The sequence below is a fragment of the Trichoderma evansii genome (assembly GCF_050947405.1).
Source record: "Trichoderma evansii strain SZMC 28006 chromosome Unknown GGI43scaffold_1, whole genome shotgun sequence".
In the NCBI taxonomy this organism is placed as follows: Eukaryota; Fungi; Ascomycota; class Sordariomycetes; order Hypocreales; family Hypocreaceae; genus Trichoderma; species Trichoderma evansii.
Genome location: NW_028145205.1, coordinates 1,064,662 through 1,083,617, shown reverse-complemented (window position 1 = coordinate 1,083,617; position 18,956 = coordinate 1,064,662). Strand labels below are relative to the sequence as shown.

The following is an 18,956-nucleotide window of genomic DNA, read 5'->3' as shown; positions in this document are numbered from 1 at the left end:
GGCCGTTATTCTTGATATTCGGTAAAGAGAGAGTCATTTTGGAGAGTCATGTCAAAGGAAATCGTGATTCAAAAGCTAGAATAGTTGCAGCTATGTACTTGCGACTACTAAGAGTTGCCTACGGTGCTCTGTTTTGAACCCCGCCATGCTCGAATTTCCCCGCCATCAGAAAAAATGTACTTTGCTGTATTACCAACTCAGCTCTCTGTGCCGTTTCGTCCCAAAACCCAGTAAACTTTGCCTCTCATCCATCATCTATACCTTTCTTTTTTGTTGCTTTTCTGTTTTCCAATTTTTTTTTTTTTTTTGTGATAAAATTGTTTTGGTTGAAATTCATACTTGGCCATTCTTGAAGCTCATAAAAGCCCAGCTTGCTTCTCGTGGTTCTCATCATCCCTTGTCTTCTCTGAACGACATGTGGGAGGGGGTATCAGTGGCACAACAAAAGAAAAATAAAGACAAAAGTAAAAACGAAAAAAGAAAACATTGGAAAAGACATTCAAAGAAATCTCTGAATAAAAAAAGCCGAACAATCTCTTCCTTCAACTTCTAGTCATATAATTGGGGGTTTTGTTGTTTTGTTTAATAGACCACTTCATCTTGCTTGTCTGCTTTCTTGAAAGCATATGCTACCAAGACGAAATGTTGCCGCTGTATAGCACATAGTCTAGCTCGAGTTAAGAAATTCGAGAAGCAAGTCATGGCTAAATGGCTCCTCGCTACTAAAGAGCTCGTTGCAGCCAAACAATCCGTCGTGACCAAATAGCTCTTCATTGTATGCAAAAGCAGCCTTCAACCATCAGTCTAACTCTCGTTTGACGCGGGAGAAGAGGTGGATGAAGAGGAAATAGATGAAAAAGAGCCAGTACTCACATCAAGCTCGTCAAGTTTCTGCTCCTTGGGGCTTTCCGCCACAGGTAGCGAAGTGTCTTGTTGAAAAGTCGAAACTTGACTCTCAACAGGAGAAGAGGCAGGCGAGGCTGAGGCCTCTCTCTTTTTGACGGAGACGGGGGAGCTCAAAGGAGATTGCTTCTCCATGGGCTGGCCAGGGACAGCTGGAGCGGGAGGAGAAGGCATGGTGAAATGGTAAGGGGAAATTGGCATAAAGCCTGGCTGGCTCATACTATAGTAACCTGCATAGTGGGAATAAAAAGGATTTCCCATAAAAAAGGATTGCTGGCCACCTTCGTGAGGCACTTGACCGCCGGGGCTGATCTGTCCATGGCTAGGTCTAGCGGGAGGATAAGAGGAGTTTCTCGTAAAGGGATCGAAGAGATTGCTTCCACTCATAGTTTTCTGAGCCTGCTTCTCAAGGGGAGAGGTATTCTTGGAACTCTGAGGCTGTAATCCCTTCTCCTTATCAGTACTGGGTATCAGTTAACCATCTTCAAAGGAGATAGAACTTACCTCGGCACGGTTTAGCATGAAACTGGGAGGAGCAATGTTAAACTGCCGAGCTTCTTCTCCAGCTCCGAGTTGAAAGTTCTGAGCGTTCATGCTGTAGTGAGGAGCAGACATAGGACGACGTGGAGCCGCATGTCGGACAGGAGTTGGCGTGACCGGGACCTGTATATCATCCTCAATAGTAGAAAAAGACAAGTGAGCAGAATCTTCTTCGTCGACTTCTTCCGATGCATCAAGAGCATCGGGAAGGTTGATCTTGGCATCATCCAGCTTTTCATCGAAGCCTACAGCTCGAGTGGCATGTTTATCATCCCCAGAGGGATCACGAACATAACCTCTGATGTTGGGATCAAATGGAGTAAGAGGGGATGCTTTTTGAGCAGGAGGGGGAACCATGTGTCCCTCAGCAAGAAGCTCCTTGCGGAGGCGATTGACGTGCTGCAAAACTGCCGCACCCGATGAGCCAGGACGGAGGCGATGAGCAATGGCATCCCAAGGAATGTTGACTTTGTGGCGGACACATTCATAGTGAAGGTGGAGAATGAGCTTCTCTGCCATGCGAGGACCTTTCAAAGAATTAGTAAGTTGGCAAAGAGAATTGGGACAACATCAAGTGAATCTTCACTTACGGTTCCACATAATCAGGCTACGCCCAGTAACTCGTCCATTACCTTTCTTCTGCTCATCAGTTGGAAGATTGTGAGAATAAGTAGTATCCCGCGGAACAGAGGTCGGAGTCTTGATTTTCTCAGGCATGGCATTCTGCTCTAGCTTCAATGCCTTGGAAGGAGAGCGACGGTCGTGAGCAGCGGTGCGTCCCTTGGAAGGGGTCTTTTTGGCTGGAGTACCCATTATTGCAGTGCAAAGTCGATATTAGAAGGAAATTGAGATCTAATTACAACAAAGAGCAGTTGTTAGAGCTGATTGAGAAAGCCTCAATTGTTGGAGATGTGCTGAAATTGAGCGATTGGAAGGAAATGAGAAGAGGAAGCTGGGGGAATTCTGCTGCTCAGGGATCAATTGCTGTGTAAAGCAGCAAAAACTGGTGATAGAAGCCATATAAGATGAAAATTAGCTACTCACACTCAATTGAATTGTTGTTTGTGTTGTTTTGAGAGAGAAATTGGTGGTGATGCTGTAGTTCGTAGCTGGAGATGAGAATGATAAAGAAAAAAAAAAAGAAGAGGCGCGGGACGAAAAGAGGGAAGAGACACAAATGTGAAAAGTGTTTCCCAAAATAGAATTCAAAAAATTTGTCTTTTTCAAAAGTTTTGCCCTACGTCTGGGTGGAATTGTGTGTGTGTCTGGCAGCTGGCAGTGTGGACGAGGCGCGATATCAACTGGAAGTGACAACTTGCCCCAGCAAGTGGCAGCGCAATTGGTCGATGAATTAGCAGCGAGACAGCCTCAATGCGCTGAATTCTCCACTGATGTATTGTTAGCTGCAGATTGGTGTCATTGTGGGACTGAGTATGTGAAGACTTATTCTCATTAAATCTTCTAGTAGGAGTAGAGATAGCACGCAAGCCAGATGGAGTTGCAGACATAGGTAATCTACATGAGTACATGTAATCTGCCAAAATAAACCCCTTTGCGCCATATCCCAGAAAAATAATATCCCGATGCCCATTTGAAACCTGATAACCCTTGCTCGTGACGTAGTTTCCACAGTTGAGTCCATTCAGACAGTTGTCTCTCTACTTGCTCGACTTGAATAGCTTTTTCAGGCTATATCTTAAGCCACGATTCCTCCTCGAAGAAGTACTATTAGAAGATCCATTGCTATGCTGCATTGATGACATAGACTCAATTTCCAAGCCATGGTGATGGCAAGTGCACTGGCTTGAGCTCCCATCACTAGAAACGGATTGTCTGGTCCCCGAGACTTCAGAAACAGAAAACATGGCCTGTTGCTGAGCAAACATGATGTCGCGAAAAGCTAACTGGGTCTGCTGTTGAACTGCTGTATAGACTATTTGGTTGAGAGCCATGGGGAGATTGGTAACAACTTGAGAGAGGTGGCCGAGCATGGAAATGGTCGCAGCGAGGTTATCAGCTTGAGCTCCGATCAAGGTAAGCATAGTTTTGGATTGTGATTTGAACTCTTCGACATTTTGTTCAATAGTGCGATAGTGAAGATCTAGTTGGCGGCTCAATGTATCATTTTGATCCCGTATGTCGGCGTTCTCGCGGTGAAACGACACCAGAGACTTTTCCAGTTGACTTGTATTTAAGCGCAGAGGACCGACGGCTTCAGTCATTTTCTCTTCCACTGCCTGTTCAATAATGGAGTATATGATCTCCTTGGTATTATTGAAGTCGATGGGCATCGCAGAAACTGGTATTGCTTCCGAAACTAGGGCTTTTTTGGAGAAGATAGCATCATTCGGCTCATTTGCGTTCGCCTTGGTGTCTTGAACAGCAGCAAATAGTGCGTCCAAAGCAGTTTTTGCCTTATCTGTAGAAAGGGGGCTTGGATTTGCACCCGAGATGAAAGGAACAGAAGACTGAGCCGCTATATCGTCTAAAGAATCCTCTTGAGCATATCGGACCGGAGATTCAGGAGGAGTGATGAGACCAGTCAAGAGAGGATTCGTCTTTTGCATGTAAGCTGCCGAATATGGAACAGCTTCTCTGTTGGGAATCTGGGCGTTGACGTCTTCCCTGAGAAGGGAAGCTATTCTAGGTAGAGTAGACGGGTGGGACATGATAACGAGAAGCTCTCTAGGAGTATTTAAGATGTGATGATTTGGGTGGAAGCAAGCTTAGAGACGATTCGTATTTAGACGAGATATGTTATGATTACCGACGCTCTATTAACTGGTGGTTTGGAAGCTTTGGTGGTGTAGAAGAGTAGTAAATGGAAGAGAAGTGATAGAAGAGCAGCGTAGGTGAGAGTAACAGCAAAAGCAATGATATCAGCAATAGACAATGAGAATGTCTATTGTTGTGCTGATATATCTCCTATCGTATTGTCTTCAATATCATCTCGTTGGCGACAATAGCCAGCCGCTTCTATTCAACGAATGCTGCGTTTCGTTTGTGGGGCCTCTCCCCTTTCCGTCTCTGGGCGCACAAGTACGTACTTCGAGGCCAGCCGTCGGCAGCTGCAAAATGTGATCAATTCAGATGATAAAAACATAATAAGAGTTAGGTAGACGTGCTACAGGCGGTCGCGTTTGTCCGACTGGCGGTCTGAGCAAGCAGTGAATCACGATTTGTCCTAACGGGCTGGCGGCGGAGAGAATCAGATAGCGATATTGGACTGAACAAGGTCTCAGTATTCGCACGATAATGCTGTCTAACTGTAGATGGCAATTCAGATGGGATTATTGCCTCTGCAAATGGAACTAGACGAGAAAAAACGATGGTACTGTCTCGATTCGATTAGATTTCTTGGCTGCGCATCGGCAGACACAGATTTACAAAATACATGTATCTTTCACTCTCGCGGCATTCACATCAATGACGACGCTTTGAGTCAACCATTTTCAATTTCAATGACTTAGTAGTCCTTCACTAGATAAATCCATGCCAAGCCAAATGTTCAGGCAATATCCTGTGTCATATCCTCTCGATACTGAGTGCCTTTTTGTTTCTCCAACTAGGCCAGATACGTTTCCAAATCGTAAGAGCTACTTAATGTACTCCTAGGGAAAAAGCAAACATGCATTACAATGTTGATCCATGACTTGAAGTACAGCTAGAGAGCGCAGCCACAAGAAGCTTAGGCTGAATCAAAGCTTGTGCCAGCGTCAGAGTCCGCGCTAGAGTCGGGGATATCTACATTGAAACGTCAGCCAATGACCTAAAAACCATATCCAAAAGAAAATAAACATACCAGAGAGAGAAGAGTCGTATTCCTCTTTGGGCTCTTTCTTGGGCTCCTTCTTGGGCTCCTTCTTCACGCCCTTGGTGGGCTTGGAGACCAAGTTCGGGTCCTTGATATCATCGTCACTCTCTTCCTTCTTAGTGGCTCTAGTCTTCTTCTTGGCGCTGCCTCCAGACGCTCCAGCCGACTTGCGTTTGACCGGGGTAGTCGGCGCCTTGTCGTCCTCAGCGGTGGATTTAGCTGCTGGCTTGGAAGAATTCACTCCATTTGCCTTGAGCATTCGCTCATATCTCTTCTGGCTATTCAGAAGCAACGACAAGTTGTTAGTCAAAGTCGCTGAGTTGGGATCAGAACAGCTTACGCAGCGGCCTTGGAAACAATTCCAAGCTCCTCAGCGACGAGATTGAAGTCAGGCTGCAGTACTTCGTTAGAAAAACATGTTGAAGAGGATATGATAGAGTTGGCTGCTTGTAAACTTACTCTTCCATTGGTGGTGTGGCCAATGCAGGACACGAGGAAGCGGACTTGCTCAGCTGGATCTTGCTTAGACATGATGATAAGTGCGATGTATCGTCCGAAGCTGTGAATAATATTAGGGATTGAAAATAATATTCGACATGAAATAGTTTTGCGGAGGGCAATGATGGGTAGGCTGGAAGCGAAGAACGGATGGCATGAGTAGCTAATGGGTGTTGTGGCCGAGACAGAGAGAAATCAGAGGGATACGACGAGAGATGAACAAGAGATAGAAACATACGAGAGTAGATCGTCAAGATTTGATCTTTGGAAACTGGAAGTGAGCAAGTGTGTGGACGATGATTTGGGAGCTCAGAGAGGGAGGTGGGACAAAAGAAAGGGAACGAGAGAGAAAGTCTTGGACGGAGGAGAGATAAGTGAAGGGGACACCTCAGGCAGTTCTAGTGCAAGCTTTTCACTGTCCAAGCGAAGACAACAAATTCCAAGACAAATAAACGTGGGCGGAGAGATGCGGCGGTGAAAGTGAAGTGGCTGCTGGACAGTTGACCGCTTCACTTCTCGCTCAGGAGAATCAGTGAAGAGCGGCAATGCTAGAGACAGACAGGAAACGACGGACAGAATAAATTAAACGAATAAAATACCGGAATTATAAATACCTGCTAAGCAAAAATATCTCGAGTACAGAAAAGTCTCGCGTCCAAATGCTGTAGCCAAAAGCGTTTTACGACTGAAAGGGTGTGTGCAAAGACGAAGAAAGATGGGCGACGTAGATTGTCTGCTGCACACCGACTTCGCACTTTAGGAAATCAAGAGATGACGCGTCTGGATTTTGGAATTTTGAACCCGCTGCAAAGAAAAAAGTAATAACAAAGGTGAATTTATCTTGTGGCCGTGGCAACCAGACTGGCAGTCTTTGACACCTGGTGGCAGAGTGTCAAACATGCGGATGGATGACCGGCAGTTTACTACTCTCGCCAGCGGGATTGGTTGCTGTGCTGTATTTACGTAGTAGTAAGATCAAGCATCTTGTGAAATGGGGAAATTATCTTCGGGATGACTCGATTCATATATCTAATGACGATGCAAAAAGTGCCATCACAGAGTAGTCGATTTGATACGAAGCCAGTTTATGCTCCTTAACTCACTTTATATCATCACCAGCCGCAGATTTCTAAAGCACACTCAGGTGAATACATCAAAACAATTGTGTAATTAAACTTCCATGGATTGAATATGTAGATGAATTGGGTATATCCGACCCGGATTCAATATACCAGCGTATTCAGTACCTTCCTAGCCCAGATATTTCCTTAAACGGCAGCAATACCAACAGTAACAATAGTCACATCTCCCTCAAAGTCATTTAAAAGGAGCATCGTCTTCATCATCCTCCATTCCCACATCGGGCTTAACATCTTCATCGTCGCTCTTCTTCACGTCTGAATCCGAGCTCTCCTCCTTCTTAGCAGCCGCCTTCTTCGGGGTTCTCACTCTCGGCTTCTTGGCGATTTTACCATCGCCAGAAGGGCCCGTGACATCGTTGCCCTTCTTTCCCTTGCTGGGACTGCTGCCCGCAGCAGCTTGGCCGTTGGGGCGCCAACCATGACGGACAGACATCTGGCGGAAACGCTCCTTGGCACACTTGGCGTCCTTGAGGCCCAGATCGCCGGCGACCTTGTCCCAGTCGGCGTCGGGCTTTTGGATCATGTTGTCAAAGACGGCTTTGATGAAGCGGAGTTCGTTCTCGCTGAGGCCGTTGACAGCTGTGGTGTCGGAGTTGGTTGTTTTCTTGGGAGGCATGGTGAATAAATGGCTGAAGCTTATGGTCAGATGGCATCAAACGATACAGCGAGAAAGATGAGGCCTACGTTGCATATATTTTTGTGCCAGGTGGACAGTGTTGTATTGAGCAGCGATGTAGCTGGATTAAGAAGCTCTGAGCTGACGGATGTCTTGGTAGATAGATAAGTCTTGTGATGGGAGAGGTGTGGGTGGTGCAATGGAGATGCAATGGAGATGCAATGCATAAGCAGCGGGAGGCGGTGACTGCGAAAGAAATAGAAGAATCCACTTCCAAGAAATCAAGCCCTGGCTACCATATCACTTTGCCCCAGCGCCAGAGTAACGTGAAGACTTGGAGCGGTCAAAGTGAGTGGCTCGGCCAGCTGCCAGCTGCCACAGCGTGGCGAGATAACTGGCATATAATGTTGTGCGGGTATGGTAGTCACTAAAGCAAACAAAGCAAACATGTCTACGAGTAGGTGACTATAGGACAGATAGTGTAGAAATAATGATAAAAATATCCCAATTTGTGAGCTCCTAATCTACTTGCCAGTAAAATTGCCTCCAAGCTCTAATAAGTATACCCATCTGCATTCCCGACGGCATGCCATGCCGTCTGCGCCATACTATAACCTTTGTGGAATTGCCCAGGGTCATAGCTGTAAATCATATGATCATTCAAGTCTTCAAGAAGCGCTAAAATTATATGCCAAACCGAAAAAAAAGGGAAGAAAAAGAAATGGAAGCCTAGGGTTCTTGCATTAAGAGACTGCAGAACACCAGGCGTAATCGGCAGTGTCTCCAAGAAATGAGATATAGGCCAAATATAAGGTAGTAGACGTAAAATCAGCTCGCTTGAACGCGCCCAAGTTTGGCAAATATGCTGCCCTTCACATATATCGAAACATCATGTGGAGGATCTATTCCGATCTCTAGCTCCAAGAACAAGTTATGCTTCTCTGTATCCAAAGCTGTACTCTTTATAAGTATTGATATTAGTATGCAACGGGTCGGCGGGACTTACTCTGTTGGATATGGGTCTGTCGCATCTGTGCCGTTATGCGCAGCCAGAGCTAAGACGGCTTCGTCATCGAGAGCCGAATCTTGAGTCAGGTCATGAGGATCCAGTCTTTGGCGCTTAGCAGGGTGTTCGTCTGTATCTTCATCACCACTTGGTACGGGATCCAGCTGAAGTTGGTCTTGAGAGGTTGCGGAGTCAGCTTCGGAGTCGGCTAGATGACTGGAATCAATATGGTTCGAAGTTTGAGCAGATATATCGCCACCTTCAGGAATCTCCGCTTTGAGCTGCGGTGGAATCTGAGACTGGTGTTGTAATTGTTGCTGAAATTGCTGATGCTGAAATTGGTGTTGATGCGGATGTTGAGACTGAAGTTGTGGATGCTGATGCTGCGGGATAGGTATAGCATGAGAAGCCATCCCTGGTCCCTGGCCGGGCATAGAGTTATTAGGCACCATAGTCCCGGGGACCATAGCCCCAGGAAGCATCGTAGGGGCAGTAGGAGAGAGGGTTGTAGGAACGCTAGCAGGAACAGCAGTGGGGGAAGCATCAGCATCAGCATCAGCAGCATCGTCTGTGCCGGGCTGAGCTGTTTCTGAAGCTTGTGACTTGCGAGGCCGGCCCCGACCAGGGCCTGGTCTTCTCGTAATGGGATTCAGAGTTGGGTCTGCTCGCCTAGCGCTATCAGAGTGGGAGCCGTCTATTTCATTCTTGTTTTGCGCTCTCCTAAGTCCCTGAAAGTGCTGTCTGCATTGTTGTTAGCTACTGTAAAACCAAAGAAACAGTTATGTAGAATCAGTGATTACATTTGTCATGGGAGTGGTGTAAGTGAAGGGATAGAGGATGTATTTACGGATGGGGTTCATCACTCTAATATCCGAAAGTATGAAAGACATACGCGACAGGAGATGTGTATAATTGGTGTAAGTGGATAGGTACAGTAGATGGCGTGCAATGGCAGTAGGGATGGGTAGGGCAGAGAAGAAGGAATAAGGGACAAGTTCCAAATGGAAGCAATCTGTCTTAGGTCTAATGCTGATAGAAGATAGAAGATGATCTGAATAGCATCCATTCATTATGTGTGACAGACATTTGCCACGCTTAGGCCCACGCGATGGCGACCTGATATAATCAATTGAGGATGGACGAGGCTGAGATCAGATGGAATTGGAGGATAGACAAGCCAATTGACTATTAAAAGAGGTACCTACCGACATCCTTCATTGGTAAAGCCATAGCCTAGGCCGCGCATATGATTACCGATGGTGGTCCATTCTGCTCCGCTGATAACGCCAATGTTTTTGACGGATAGGATGGTGAAGAACAGATCTTTATCTGCCCTGTCATTCCAGTTCTTGTTCATAGTATCGAAATGATGTTACCGTCCAGAGAACATAAAACAAAAAAACAAACAAGACCAAAAAAGGTAAACAAGCGAGTACCGGATGGCGGTGGGTCGTCGATGCTCTAGGCCGGATTGTCTTGGTGGCCAGCGGTGAGATAGAAGCTGTTAAGAGCAGAAGGCAATCAATGGCAAAATTGGTAGTGAGAGATGGGGTACGGATGTACGCAGAGAAAGATGTTGGGAGGCGCCGTGGAGCAAAAAGGTGAAGGGAGGCCCGTGCACCCGGAAGTTAGGATGGCCGGAGCGCGGATCAAGAGTTAGTCCGCGCATGTAAGTGGTGGGAGCTGGCAGATGCGTGCTGCCCATGTGTTCCACCAAACGCCGAAACAGCGTGCAGTGCAGGCGGCAATGCGGCCAAAAAATGCACGATTCTGCCTCTATCAGAGTCCATGATATAGCCTCTGCTTTCATTATCGAAATTACAAGCTTCGCTGGGCCTTGAGAGCGGCATGTAGCATCTTGGGGGCGGCGATGCTGCGACTTAGCCGGCGTTGACACGGGGTTTACCCGTCAAAGTTACCTTTTTCTGCTCGTTTTCCATTCCCTTTCCTCTTTAGCGCGAACAGAGGAGAACAGCCTGATTCGAGTCTGGTCGGAAGAAGAGCTTATGACGGCAGTACGGAGGGCCCCGAGCAAGCGCCGGACGAAAAGAGCAAGCTGTCGGACGAAAGTGCTGCCACAACTCGCTGGAGCCCCGGCAAGTGAGTCAAAAACGCAGAAACATTATTAATGGGATGCAGGGAGATCTGCGCCTGCAGCAGACTTTTGCCTTGGCTAGGAGAAAAAAAGAAAATTGAAGCATGTCATTACAAAGTATGGGGTAAAGGGTGCATATCGGATGTGTAGGAGTGATTTGAAGAAAGCTCAAAGAGACGATACAAGAACATTAAGGTAAGACGACGGGTTAACCCGTATTCCATATCATATCACATCATATGTATGCATTAAGAGACCTAATACTGCATTAGGTAGGTCCTGGCTGGTGGGAGGCAATAGCAGTAGTTGGCAGAGGGTGCTGGGCGATATAGATAGGTTACGGAGTAGTTGAGTAGCAACAGTGTTTATAAAGGTAGAAACAGTAGTAAGTATCGAACAGAGCGAGAGATAGTATGCGTGTTGCTTTCGCAATCAAGAGCCACAGCAACGCCAACGGGCATCCAGAAAGGCAGCAGAAGAGCCTGTTACTAATCCTGCAGTAGATCCCATACCAACGATACGAGTTCACGTCATCCCTGAGCATAACGTATTAGATGAGTCCTCAGTTGCTCCCTCTCGCGTCTTACGTCTAGCGCCTCTGGTTGGTCATCATCCACAGACCCACAGTCCAAGCGGCCTCACGTGCTTTCGCGGAAACCTGGCGACGCAGCAGGTGGACCCCCTTGTCGCTTCCCCAAAAAAATTCGCGCCCCATCGCGTCTCCCCGACGCACCTCATCCGAATCCCCTCCACGACGCCCAGATGGCTGCGAAGCCTAGATGCGACCATGGAGACTGATGAAAATGGCATCAATGGATTTTAAATGTCCGATTCCACTATTTCGCAAATTTTCCGCATTTCCTTACGCCTTCTGGTTGTGGAGTTGAAACTCGAAAGTGGTAGATTCTGATGCCACAGAAAGCTCAAAAAGTTCGCCCCTCCTCGCATGGTAGCCCGCTAGCTCCGAGCAACACAAACAAGGGCGATGAAAACGACCGGTCGGTGAGGATAGGATGGGAATGAGGTGTCCCTAGCTGTATTTAGTTGGGGCCTGTAATAATTCATTTGTTACGCACACGGCTGGCAGCATGGCGCAGCATTTTTGATGAATCTGGGTTGAGGGAGCGAGCGAGGTTGTAGTCAGGACAGTCATACGACGATAGAAAGGCAGGAGAATGCTGCGCTCAAATCAATCAGTTATCAGCATAAGAATTGGGTTGTTTCATGGGACCTGAATATCATAATTGCTACTAGGCTAATTGATAGTCTTGCAACAACACTTTGGTTGGTCCAATAAACGTTGAAAGGATGAGCATCACTGCGTGGAGCAGCGCTCGCTCGCCAAAAGCTTCGTGCTCTATCGCAACGCCCCCCTCTTGCATGCGCAATTTTACCGCCTACGCATTAGTGTTGGCTTTTTACTGGGAAATACTGGATGAGTCACACGGAAGTTTCACTCTGAATTTTTTTTCTATGCCGGAAGAGGAACCCCTGCTTTGCTCTTTTCTTTTTTTTTTTAATTGAGATTCGTTTTGATGTACTTGGCAGTTACGTTGGAATTTGGGCTGCTTCGGCACGCAGGTGCTGGCTTGGCACACCCAGCCGCAACTTGCGACCTGCACCAATTTCCGAACTTGTGCAATCTTAATGCAGCCTGGATTAAATCCATGGCGAAAATACAAAATAATAAATGATATCAAGAATAAGGATTTGGAAGCAACACTATAAATCAATCTTCTTCGCTTTTTCCTATTGGTAGTTTGTTCAATTATCGCCACCGTCTCGTCTCCCGCTTTACTCTGTCGGACCGCTTAATAAGAAGTCAGCCAACTTCCATCAGTGGCTTACAGGGAGCCACACCAACTGACAGCGGCCCTTTCAGCGCACCCCCTCTATCCCTGTTTAGCGGATAGTCTGCCACTTTACGCGCTGCAGCCCCGTCCAGTCCCACCCGCCTCTCCCTCCAAAAGCCGGAGCCCAGCGCCAGATCCAGGCAACCACAGGCCCTAGGCCAGAGATATCTCTGATTTGGTCTTAGACAAGGCCTTTTGGGGGGGCGTCCATCCGGCATGCGGATTTCTCAGCCCGACCGCAAGTAGTAAAAAGCAAAAAAGAGACGAGCGAAGTAAATGTAACACCAGATGGAGAACGAGGGGGCCCTTGCTGGGGAGCTTCGTTCCTGGATCCTTGCAGGTGACTTTATCGTGCTTTTTGCCGCTAGCTGAGGCCGTTTATAAGAGTCTGCCATCCTCCTGGCTGCTGGCCTCGTCCTCTCCTTCTTCTAGCTGCCAACCTTGAGTGTATAGTCTGAAGCCTTGCTCGTCTATTCATAACCTTCATCGTGCCTGAGAATCGTATTGTTTCTCGGCTGTCAATAAGAAGAGCCTCAGGTTGACCGTCACTTCCACCTCATCTCGGCTCTCGATCTGTATATCATTCACGCAGTTTCGAATCTCCTTCTTCTCCGTCTCTATCTTCCACTTCTCTCGATAGATCATTAGCTTTTAATTTGGTCGTCCGACTTGTCCCATCCGACGACACTTCCATTATCTTGCTCTTCTTTTTTCTCCTCATTTATCTGTAACTCGCGAATCTATCGCCGCATTCCTCAGTCTGGAAAGCAGAAATAGCCGCCAGTCAGCTCGGCACTGTTCTATATTCAGCTTTTTCGCTATATCTTCTGCTTCGAACCGCACCTGTCGGGTCGTTCATTGTACTCGTGCAATTCCGCCTTAATTTTCGCAACACCGACAACACATTCCACAACAAGCTTGTCATCATGTCTCCTAACAGCGACAATGCCATGGCCCGCTTCTTGTTCGCCATCCTGAAGCAGAAGAACCTCAGAGACGTAGGTCTAATATTTCCTCAGCACATCTGATCAAGGTTTTAACTCGTCTTCCCTTCTAGATTGATTGGAGCCAAGTAGCCGCCGATCCCGTCCTGATAGAGCCTATCGCCAATGGCCACGCTGCCAGAATGCGCTTCTCCCGCTTCCGATCGACAATCACCGGCCACAAACCGACAAAGAGAGGCAGACCATCAGACAAGACACGAATTTCCAAGCCGAAGAAGGAGACACAGTCCAAGAAGGAAACACCCATCAAGCCAGAGCCCGGCTCATCAAACATTTCTTCGTATCCTCTGGTAAGAGTGGCTGTGAAACACAACGTCTATTAAATGCGACTAACAACTCGCTGCAGTTTTCTCCAGAGTCTATGGCCTCACTTACATCTCCTTACATGGATGATGCATCTCCATACCTCCAAGATGGCGATGATTTCAGCGGTCGCTTTCTCACACCGTGTAGCGATGACATGGCTCAAGGGCTGTCTTCCATCTCTCCTTCTGTCCTCCAAGATCTTCAACCTACGAATGGTCTGATGTTTCCTCCTCTGGATGGCAACTCAGATTTCATGAACCATGCCGGCCATGATCACTCTTTCGATGTTGCCTTTGACTTGAACCGATTTGCCACAGGAGATCTCAACAGCCAGGGTATCTCACAATCCAGTGGCTCCCAGCCTCTCGGTGACTGGGATGACCGACACTTCTAACCTGTTTCAATTTGACTTTTGTTTTAAAGCGATGTGTTACGAATATGAAACAAGAAAATTCGATCAAAAAAATTTTCCCAAGGAAGTCCGGAGCGCGGTTAAACTTGCTTTTATGATTTGATGATTCTAGCCACGGCGGGTGGCCAATTGGTTTTGGGTAAATATCCCCATTCCTCTCTACGGAGAGAAGAACGGATCGGTTAGGAATTTGGAAGACTTGAAAATTACTATAAGGGCTTATAATAGCATGTGTATAATTAGCGAGGACAAAGAGATCAAGATATCCGTCCTCTTTTATTTTTTATTTTTTTCGGCCCTCTAGATTCTGGTATGGCATATAGTTTCCAATTGAAGGCCGACTATTGAGCGCTGAATACAACTTGCCTGCTTTTGTGATGATGCAATGCGAAACATCTAGAGTAGCTGCTAACTGACAGTTGGATGATACTAGGCACGGCCATTTTAATGAGTACATGCATTCTCACTGCGCCGGCATACCTATTAGATGCGTGTTTCTTCCTCTCATATCTCGATCGGTTCTCAAGCAAGCCATGGTATATTCTCAATGGATATAAAGGTGGCTACACTCATCTAACAAAACCCCAATGCCAATTCAGCTCTGTTAACTTCAGTTGTCAAAAAAAAAAAAAAATCTCCCTATTGTTCTACGAATTGCTGCGTCATCCACTATGCGGCCAAGTGCATAAGCATATCAGCTGCTGCTCATACAAAATGCATTGCCAACTGTAACAGCTGGCATTTCGCGTTGGAGTACGGCATTTTTTCAATTTCTAGAAATCAAAAGATTTCTCATGACAACTATTAACCCCCATATAAATTTCCTGTCATTTTCACATTTCTCTTTCCTTTGTTCTCTGAGCCCCAACGCAAACATATCCAAGCTCTTTCACACCACGCAACTCGAGCAAATTTCACCCTCTGCTCGCTAACATATTACCAAGTAAGCAAAGCATTTCGATTGTTCCATCTCAGATACACATGGACCTTTTTTTATATTTCTTATTTCGCATTAATTTCTTCCTTGTTTAATTACTGACGTTCATTCGCAAGAAGTCTATCCTCAAATCCTCTTTTCGTCACTAAGAAAGGATAAAGAACAAGCCATGGCCGACGAAACCCCAACCAAGAGACGAGAGCCCACGGCTTCTGAGGCCATGTTCTTCTTCGCCATTGTCAAGCACACTCGAAACAAGGCGGACATTGACTGGGAAGCCGTCGCACAAGAGCAAAACTTCAAGAACGCTGAAGTTGCCAAGGTTCGTTTTCGATGATTTACAAAGATATTCCCATCTCTATTTTAGCTTTTACTTCCCTTTAACTAACCTTTTCGTTTTATGATAGGTTCGCTTTGGTCAAGTCAAGCGCAAGCTCGGCATCGATTCCAACGTCACTCCAAAGAAGGGCAACGCCTCCACCGCCAGCGCCTCGACTCCCAGCAAGGTCCGCAAGGCACCAGCCAGCCGTGCTGGAATAAAAGGTAGAGCCCGTGGCGCTCGTGCTAAGAAGGAAGATGATGCAGCCGCGGCAGCTGATGCAGAGGCTGGAGATGACACCACCACTGCCGTTGAATCGCCCTCTGCTAAAGAAGAAGATGACAGCATCAACTTCAAGGCTGAGCATGGCGAGGACCCCTTCTAAAGCTTTTATGATTGGGTACTATCTTTGGGAAATTCTTTCAGGTACTTATCTGCGATGCCTTGCTATTTGAAGGAGAATAGAGGACATCTATTGTTTGCCATCTGGAGTCATATTTGCTCAGATATTGATGCATAGCAATAAAGATTGGAAGGACTAGCTCGCTGCATGGAATAGAGGCTCGAGATGGATTTTCAGAGGACAGCTACAGGAAACAAGCAAGACAGAACCTAGTTGAGATGAAGCGGCAATTGAATTGAGACAGTCTAAAGATATTAAACCGTAAATAACTCTCCAGCCTACTATATCATTTGTGTGCCCGTACCTTAGTCTTAATTACACTCTCGTATATTTTATTCACACCACTTTCCCACGCTATATACTATCCTTTAACCAGCTGGCAGCATATCCACTCTGACTGTTGACAGATGAGAGCACAATGTGAGTTTCTTTTAAACCCCAATTCACTTTGCTGCTCAGAGCCTTGCATCTGCCTTACTGTCGGCACCCTTACACCGCCAATCTGCTTCCAACACACTACTTACACCACCAAACTCTGCCATCTTCAAATTCGGCAACCAAACAAATCAGAAAATAACAAAGAATTTCACCCAAACTCGACACAAAACATCCATCATGCCTCCCAAAGGCTCTTCTTCTACCCCGAAATCGGGAGTTTGGGACAAGACCGACTTCCTCAACGATCTTCTCGTCGCCTTCTATCAAGCGGGCAGCTATACGAACACCTTCAACCCGCAGATCAATAATGCGATTGTGGAGTTTCTTACCTCTCGAGGCTACGATACTTCGTGGAGCGCCATCCGGTAAGAGAACGACGTTTTTCGTATTAGTGGTTTTTATCTGTTGTGATATTTTCTCTCCCTCCATCTCTTGCTTTTCACACCACCATATAATTGCGATTCTCCCGCGAATTGCAACAGTCTTCACCGCTCACAGGCATTCCCAACAACCAAAGTCATGTGCAAGCGGCGAGAAATGGCATAAAGCTATACTTTCTACAGGTTCCTCACTCTCAATTCACTGCATCTCTTACTTTTATCACCTTTCCACTACACCTTTTTCGCATATATATATTCCTCTATTCCAAAACTTCAATCTCTCAGTTTTTGTACTTATACACACAAAACACGACAACTTCTTTTACATCTTCACTCAATTTCAAGAGATTCTTCTCCATCCAAACATCACTAGCCATGTCTTCCTCTCGTCAATTGATGAAATGGAGCCCTCAGGTCCATGAAGACATCCTCGTTGCCATGTTCTACAACATGAGCCTCTCTTCAGAGCAATGGACCAAAATCATGGCTGATCTCAGTGAGATGGGCTACACTTTTTCTGAGAGCGCGCTTCGGTATGTTTTTGGGCCAATGGCATTTCACCTTGACAACAAGGATCAGTCTGCATTCAACACCCTTGGCACTTGTGCTTCACCTTGCCAGCTGGGCGGAGAAGAGAAGGCATAAAAAAAAGACCGGCAGAACTACTAGGTACTCGCCCATTTTTTTGCACTGCATTCACTCCTATCTGATCTTGCACTACTCCATCCCTTACATATGCACCGCGCTCTTCCATCTTTTCACACATTTCTCTCTCTTTCGCACACTCAGCTCCCATCGTTCATCTTCATCCAGCCTTTCGACACTTTTTCACCCTTCATCAACCAAACTCATTCTGCCATCAAAGTTACAATGGTCGCATCCAAGGCAAAAGATGCCACAACTTCTGGCAACAAGCCCACTCGAGGCTGGGATGCTGCTGCTCACGAAGCACTTCTCTTGTGCGTCATTGATGAGATCAAAGGCGGCAAGACTTTCTTGACTGAAGTCACCAGACGAATGCAAGAACGCGGGTACTCTTACAGCTACGATGCCATAAAGTACATACAAGCACTTTTCTTTTATCTTGTTCAACAAAGCTTACATTTCATCTCTGTTGTTTTGAACAAAAAAAAGTCTCCACTTGCTAACGTCTCGTGCCTCTGTTTCTCCAGTCAACACGTCCAGAAACTGCGTAAAAACCGTGATACTACCGGTATTGTCACCGCAGCTGATCCATCTGCTGGAGCATCCAAGGCTTCTCCCACCCCACGCAAGGCGGCAGCCACTCCTCGAAAGCGCCGCACTCCGGCTAACAAGGACATCGACGAGGACGACGACATGGATGTCAAGCTCAAACTTGAGCAGGCTGTCGAGGACGACGAGATGTATAGCCCGTCCATTCGTCCCACTAAGCGTGCCAGATCCCTGGCTTCGTAAGTATTCTTGAAAATCACATCTCCTTGGGTCAACCAGAGCTATATTCAACTAACATGTCTCTGTCTCTCTCCATTTCAGCGCCTTTGATGGTGGAATGGGCAGTCTGCCCAACCCGGAGGAGATTTGAGCTCACATTAAGAGTTGTTTTAGTGGAAGCAACTATATGGAGAAATGGGTTTTTATATTGATTGGAATTGGAATGGATACTCGATAGGCAACTGGAAGGAAATGATTTGCATATGGGAAATGAATAAGGGAGTATCTATGAGCATTTGAGCAGGAATATATTGCCGTTAATGACAGAAGACAACTGCAATGCAAGGATTTAACCACTGGCACTATGAGTCCAAATTTGTGACTCCTGAGATGACATCTTGTAGAGAGAGCGGATAAAATATTATTTTGTGGCTGTAAGCTGGAACTCTTGGTACTCATCTATAAACACCTGTATGGGGGCTTTTCGTCAATATCTTCGTCAATATCAGTTTGGAAAGTGGCTATTTAGCATTTCAAATACGTCGTGTTTTTCCCAGTAGTTCACTAACATACAGCAAAAGCAAAAAGAGAATATCGGAAATGGGTAGCTAAAAATACAAATTACCCTCCTAGACAGTCAACTTGGGATGTTGATCAAGTTAATGTTGAACAAATAAAAAATGATAATGGTTTTCATCAGCCGCTGTATGATAAACTACAGGAAATCACATGTGCAGATTGAATGGACACGATACTAGTGGTTGAGCGAATTGGCTCTATTTTTCATGGCCATGATACTTTTATATAGGCTCAGTATGTGCGAGAGCCTATGAAGCTAAAGCTACTACAGAAAGTTTACATCGCCAGATCCATAAGG

At 46.3% G+C, this 18,956-nt stretch overlaps 9 protein-coding genes across 9 annotated transcripts; 4 read left to right on the top strand and 5 right to left on the bottom strand.

The window, feature by feature from the left end:
* Positions 1-667: 667 nt before the first annotated feature.
* On the bottom strand, positions 668-2,564 carry GGI43DRAFT_427071 (uncharacterized protein; the record flags this gene model as incomplete). Its single annotated transcript, XM_083208766.1, has 4 exons — positions 2,034-2,564; positions 1,408-1,970; positions 874-1,341; positions 668-790 (listed from the first exon to the last, which is right to left on the bottom strand). The coding sequence occupies exons 1-4, from the start codon at positions 2,254-2,256 to the stop codon at positions 668-670; spliced, it is 1,377 nt and encodes a 458-aa protein (XP_083065990.1). The 5' UTR covers positions 2,257-2,564.
* Positions 2,565-3,101: 537 nt separating this feature from the next.
* On the bottom strand, positions 3,102-4,112 carry GGI43DRAFT_378379 (uncharacterized protein; the record flags this gene model as incomplete). The annotated part of the gene is made up of 1 exon (XM_083202690.1): positions 3,102-4,112. The coding sequence occupies one exon, from the start codon at positions 4,110-4,112 to the stop codon at positions 3,102-3,104; it is 1,011 nt and encodes a 336-aa protein (XP_083065989.1).
* Positions 4,113-5,131: 1,019 nt separating this feature from the next.
* On the bottom strand, positions 5,132-5,788 carry GGI43DRAFT_378378 (uncharacterized protein; the record flags this gene model as incomplete). Its single annotated transcript, XM_083202689.1, has 4 exons — positions 5,132-5,187; positions 5,246-5,535; positions 5,598-5,650; positions 5,717-5,788. 4 exons carry the CDS (start codon positions 5,786-5,788, stop codon positions 5,132-5,134), a joined length of 471 nt encoding a protein of 156 aa, XP_083065988.1.
* Positions 5,789-7,033: 1,245 nt separating this feature from the next.
* On the bottom strand, positions 7,034-7,747 carry GGI43DRAFT_390068 (uncharacterized protein). The gene is made up of 2 exons (XM_083204278.1): positions 7,582-7,747; positions 7,034-7,526 (listed from the first exon to the last, which is right to left on the bottom strand). The coding sequence occupies exon 2, from the start codon at positions 7,511-7,513 to the stop codon at positions 7,073-7,075; it is 441 nt and encodes a 146-aa protein (XP_083065987.1). The 5' UTR covers positions 7,514-7,526; positions 7,582-7,747; the 3' UTR covers positions 7,034-7,072.
* Positions 7,748-8,387: 640 nt separating this feature from the next.
* On the bottom strand, positions 8,388-10,413 carry GGI43DRAFT_9838 (uncharacterized protein). Its single transcript, XM_083210634.1, has 2 exons — positions 9,725-10,413; positions 8,388-9,260 (listed from the first exon to the last, which is right to left on the bottom strand). The coding sequence occupies exons 1-2, from the start codon at positions 9,874-9,876 to the stop codon at positions 8,516-8,518; spliced, it is 897 nt and encodes a 298-aa protein (XP_083065986.1). The 5' UTR covers positions 9,877-10,413; the 3' UTR covers positions 8,388-8,515.
* Positions 10,414-12,685: 2,272 nt separating this feature from the next.
* Positions 12,686-14,545, top strand: GGI43DRAFT_390057 (uncharacterized protein). Its single transcript, XM_083204277.1, has 3 exons — positions 12,686-13,465; positions 13,525-13,761; positions 13,818-14,545. The coding sequence occupies exons 1-3, from the start codon at positions 13,394-13,396 to the stop codon at positions 14,169-14,171; spliced, it is 663 nt and encodes a 220-aa protein (XP_083065985.1). The 5' UTR covers positions 12,686-13,393; the 3' UTR covers positions 14,172-14,545.
* A 495-nt stretch (positions 14,546-15,040) lies between these two features.
* GGI43DRAFT_9803 (uncharacterized protein) lies at positions 15,041-15,922 on the top strand. The gene is made up of 3 exons (XM_083210628.1): positions 15,041-15,132; positions 15,246-15,448; positions 15,534-15,922. Exons 2-3 carry the CDS (start codon positions 15,296-15,298, stop codon positions 15,828-15,830), a joined length of 450 nt encoding a protein of 149 aa, XP_083065984.1. The 5' UTR covers positions 15,041-15,132; positions 15,246-15,295; the 3' UTR covers positions 15,831-15,922.
* Positions 15,923-16,463: 541 nt separating this feature from the next.
* On the top strand, positions 16,464-17,311 carry GGI43DRAFT_378373 (uncharacterized protein; the record flags this gene model as incomplete). Its single annotated transcript, XM_083202688.1, has 2 exons — positions 16,464-16,651; positions 17,074-17,311. The coding sequence occupies 2 exons, from the start codon at positions 16,464-16,466 to the stop codon at positions 17,309-17,311; spliced, it is 426 nt and encodes a 141-aa protein (XP_083065983.1).
* Positions 17,312-17,536: 225 nt separating this feature from the next.
* GGI43DRAFT_378372 (uncharacterized protein) lies at positions 17,537-18,230 on the top strand (the record flags this gene model as incomplete). The annotated part of the gene is made up of 3 exons (XM_083202687.1): positions 17,537-17,724; positions 17,839-18,099; positions 18,182-18,230. The coding sequence occupies 3 exons, from the start codon at positions 17,537-17,539 to the stop codon at positions 18,228-18,230; spliced, it is 498 nt and encodes a 165-aa protein (XP_083065982.1).
* Positions 18,231-18,956: the final 726 nt, after the last annotated feature.